We start from the raw sequence: 4,442 nt of genomic DNA, 5'->3' as shown, positions 1-4,442 counted from the left end.
GCTGTTTCATATCATCTCTCACCCAAAACAACAGGAATAAACCCCAAAATGACAGTTTCTTGCAGTATCGTTAAATTTCAGCATTTTTTCCCGGTGTCAATAGCTATCAGGCACTAGTGAGCTCTGAGCCTTAACCTTTGGATTCGAAAACTGCTGCCTTCCAGGAAAAGAAATTCTGCCTCTTGAAAATGTGCTATAGTCAGCCCATGCATTACTGTGTCTTGTATTCCTGGTAATATTAGTTCCTATTTCCTGATTAGCACTTTGCTTTCAGTAAGCCTTGTGTGCCCTTTTGTGCAGGGTGCATTTCTTGGAGGTACAATGATATTAAGACTTACCTTGAGCAATAGAAGTTTGGGTTGTGTTTATTTGATTTGTATCTTTTCTTTATTCAGTTAACAAAAAGACAGGATTACTTTGTTTATGTACAATGGAGTGCCTAACTGGCATTTGTTCGCAGTAATGGATCTGTACTTTATGTTCCTTGTTTGAAGTTATCTGTTTGTTGATTCATTCAATAAAGCTTCCTGCTTAAAATTAACAAAAAAAAAAAAAAAAGACACCTTGAGCAATCCTAATTTTTGTTTTGTTCTAGTCTAATATTAAAACCTCATTAGTCCTTGCTAGGACAAGGGGCATAGCCAGCCCTCCAGTTTTTGGAGCACCCTGGGGTGGACTGGGGGAGGGATGCAATGCATTGCTCCCTCCTCCACCCCCACCACCACCCCACACATGCCAAACATACCTTTGCTGATGGGGATGCCAAGGCCCCGCGCCACTGCTCCCTATCTCTTCACGCTGCTCCCTAAGAAAGAAGTGGCAGCATGCCTTCAGTCACCAATGCTGGGACTTCATGCATGAGAAATCCTGGTGTTGGGGGCTGAAGGCACACCACCGATTTCTGCATTAAGAAAGCAGCGCAAGGTGGAGGGGAGTGGCGGCACTGTATTTATTTGACTGGTGGGGTATCGGAATCTCCACCAGCAAAAATAAAGGGGTGCTGCAGTTCTGTAGGGGGCCTGAGCCCAAAGCGGGGGTCCCAACCTCCCTTCCCATGGCTATACCACTGCTAGGGAGTCTGTGATAGAATGAACCAGACAAAGTAAAGGTACTGAAAAATTAACTCAGTCACCTAAATAAAAAGGATGATAGAAGAACTCAGATAAATTTAAATCAACCCAAAAGGTCAGGAACCGCCACCACCCCCCATCCCCCCAAAAGAGTCAGGCATAAACCAGTCTTGAACCTGTGATCCTAGGTTTAAAGGAGCTGCTCTAGCCAGCGCATTCCTCGGGAGAATAGCACTGACGCAGAAGGAAACAAGCCCAAAGATGAGGCAGAGGGATAGAGGGTAATTCTATAAAATACACACTAACACTTATATTCTGATTACGCATGACAAAATTCCACTTAAGTGTATTCTGTAAATATATATTATACATAGTGCATATTTGACAGATGGGCATACACATAGGCGGAGCCTGGGCACACATTTACATGCATAGCTTGTAGAATACTATAAGTTACATGCCTATCTCCAGCATTTAGAATGAGCACTTACACCAGCCCTAGAAAGTAAGTGATCACACCTAACCACAGAGCAGCATATAGACCTGGTTATGCTAGTATTCTATAGAGGAAAGTAGGGACCTCCTTGGCCTTATAGAATAGATGCCACATAGGCACTGATATAGAATAACCCCCCCCCCCCCCCCCCCCCCCGAGTGGCTGCTACCAGTACAAACACTAGCACCACATGCTGTGCAACAACTGCTTTTTGTGCCTTTTATATATACAAGGAGACTGTACTAGTAATGTTGCTATCATCTCTCCAACATTTCAGCAGCAAACCCAAAAGAATGGAAGGGGGCAATGAAACAGATGTGACTGAGTTCATCCTATTAGGATTCTCTGATCTCCTACAGCACCAGGCACTCCTCTTCATTCTCTTTGTGACTCTTTACGCTGTCACTTTGTCTGGGAATATTGCAATGGTCACTGTGATAAGTGCTGACTCCCACCTCCATCGGCCCATGTACTTTTTCCTTGGGAACCTTTCTCTGGTGGACCTACTCTTTACTTCTACCACTGTTCCCACAATGCTTAACAACTTGCTTTCAGAAAAAAAAGCCATCTCATTCTCCAGCTGCCTGCTCCAAATGTACTTTGTTATCTTGTTTGGTACAGCTGAGAGCTTCCTCCTTGCAGTGATGGCCTACGACCGGTATGTAGCCATCTGCGACCCACTGCATTATGCCATTATAATGACCAGGAGATTCTGCCTCCAGCTTGTGATGACCTCATGGATCGCTGCATCTCTGCATTCTTTGCTCCATGCTCTATTGACCTCTAAGCTGTCCTTCTGCAGGTCTAACACCATCCATAATTTCTTCTGTGAGTTGGCCAAATTGCTAAAGCTGTCCTGCTCAGATACATCCACCAATGAACTGGTCATCTTCCTTGAGGGTTCCTTTGTTGTCATCCAACCTTTCATCTTGATAGCAGTCTCCTATCTGCGTATTGCCTCTGCCATCATTAAGATGCCTTCAACACAAGGCAGGTCTAAGGTCTTCTCCACTTGTTCCTCTCACCTTGCAGTTGTGGCATTATTCTATGGCACAGTGATCTCCCTCTACTTCCGGCCCTCCGCGGGAGGTTCTCTGCAGCAAGACAGAGTAGCGAGTGTAATGTACAGCATAGTAGCACCACTTCTGAACCCCTTCATCTACAGTCTGAGGAACAATGAAGTGAAAGGGGCCCTTAGGAGAATTGTGTGGCGAAGGACCCTTCAGGCAAGATCATGGATGTCTTAATCTGAACTGCAAGCTGATGTTTCTGAAAAATATGCAAAAGAAATAGAAACTTGTGTTATTTTAACGTGTTTTCAAGCCAAATATATATGTACCACTATCATTCCTAAACCATTATTTAAGTCAAGATGCATCTCTAATAGGATCGCTTGCTGACTGCATTCAGTCTGCAACAAACTGAGTCAGTCATGTTTTTGCCTCCCCAGTGCATCTACTGGAGTAATGGTTCCAACGTCAGAACTAGATTAAGGGCAAGTGCTGGATATGATGCATTTATATTCCAGTAATGCATCTGACACTTAAGAACAGCCTAGGGTTCAGTCCCAAGGTGGTAAACTGGGTTCTAAACTGGTTAACTTACAGACTCAATATGATACATGATATTGCAAAGGGGCCAATAGGAAAGATTTGTCTCTTTCTTCATGATACAGTACAGTCTGACATAAATGGGACCGGCCTGTTGTCAGATAAGTGAAATAAGGAAAACAATGGCAACCACTTAAAAAATGTATGGAAAACATACTTTATGGATAAAGATCAGGCATACGGTATCTGTATTTAAAAATACTGTTTATTAACACTAATCAGCAACAAAAAAAGGAAACAAATTGTACAGTATAGGGTGTGATTGTGTTTCTTGTACAGCAGACAATTTGAGCACAAATATAAAGAGCAGTGTACAGTATTTCACAATTGTACAGAACCAAGCAAAGGAACATATTTATCTGTTCCATGTTCAGCCTCTTCTATAGCAGGCAATATGAACCGAGCAGAACTCACTGCTTTGTCTTCTCCAGTCAATAACAGTTTGAAGCAGAAATCAGTACAGTACAAATAAACTGGAAACTCTCCAGATCTAAGAATAAGAGTAAGAATAAAGAAAGTGCTATAAATGTAAACAAACAGGAATAGGAGTACATAGAAAACTCATTGTACACAAGAATCGTACCATGGTTTGCTTGCTGAAAAAGCACGATCTCATATCAAAAGTGTTTCCCTGGCTGGAAAAGCAGGGTCTCGGGTCATAGTGTCACATATGTCCAAAAATTGCTGCCATGCTTTAAAAGCAAGTCTCAGCTCAAAACTTCATTAATGTCCACTTTCTTAAGCACTTCTTTTACCATCATCCATGGTTCACTTGCTGCAAAAGCACGGTCTCAGATCAAAAATGGTTCCCTGGCAGGAAAAGCAGACTCTCGAGTGAAATACTATAGTGCAGCTCAAAACATCTTTAACGGTTCCCTCGCTGAAAAAGCGGAGTCTCCGGTCCAAAAATTGCTGCCATGCTGTAAAAGCAAGGTCTCAGCTCAAAACATCTTTAATGGTTACCTCGCTGCAAAAGCGGGGTCCCAGGTCCAAAAATTAATGCATAGAAGCATGGTCTCAAATCAAAAATTACATCATAGAAGTGTAACCCAGTCCTGCTATCCCAGGTTCGAAGGGGCTCAAGAGACACTGCATGGTTTGCTACATATTCACTCTGGTCCTGTTAGCTCATCCACTCAGGAACCACATGACACTCAGAGGATTAAAAGAAACTGGAACATTTATTACCTTCTTAACTTCACTGCACTGGTCTTCATACAGTTCAGCTATAAATCATATTGCTTTCCAGGTGATCATAAGCAATAA

At 42.7% G+C, this 4,442-nt stretch overlaps 1 protein-coding gene across 1 annotated transcript; it reads left to right on the top strand.

Moving 5' to 3' along the window:
* Positions 1–1,725: 1,725 nt before the first annotated feature.
* On the top strand, positions 1,726–2,826 carry LOC115463425 (olfactory receptor 1G1-like). Its single transcript, XM_030193899.1, has one exon. The coding sequence runs from the start codon at positions 1,815–1,817 to the stop codon at positions 2,811–2,813; it is 999 nt and encodes a 332-aa protein (XP_030049759.1). The 5' UTR covers positions 1,726–1,814; the 3' UTR covers positions 2,814–2,826.
* Positions 2,827–4,442: the final 1,616 nt, after the last annotated feature.

This window comes from Microcaecilia unicolor, chromosome 2 (assembly GCF_901765095.1).
Source record: "Microcaecilia unicolor chromosome 2, aMicUni1.1, whole genome shotgun sequence".
In the NCBI taxonomy this organism is placed as follows: Eukaryota; Metazoa; Chordata; class Amphibia; order Gymnophiona; family Siphonopidae; genus Microcaecilia; species Microcaecilia unicolor.
Note: the sequence above shows the minus strand (reverse complement) of the source record. Positions and strands in the feature narration are given on the sequence as shown.

Excerpts from the sequence above, each read along its gene's own strand:
- LOC115463425 (XM_030193899.1), top strand. The coding sequence starts at position 1,815 with ATGTTGCTATCATCTCTCCAACATTTCAGCAGCAAACCCAAAAGAATG.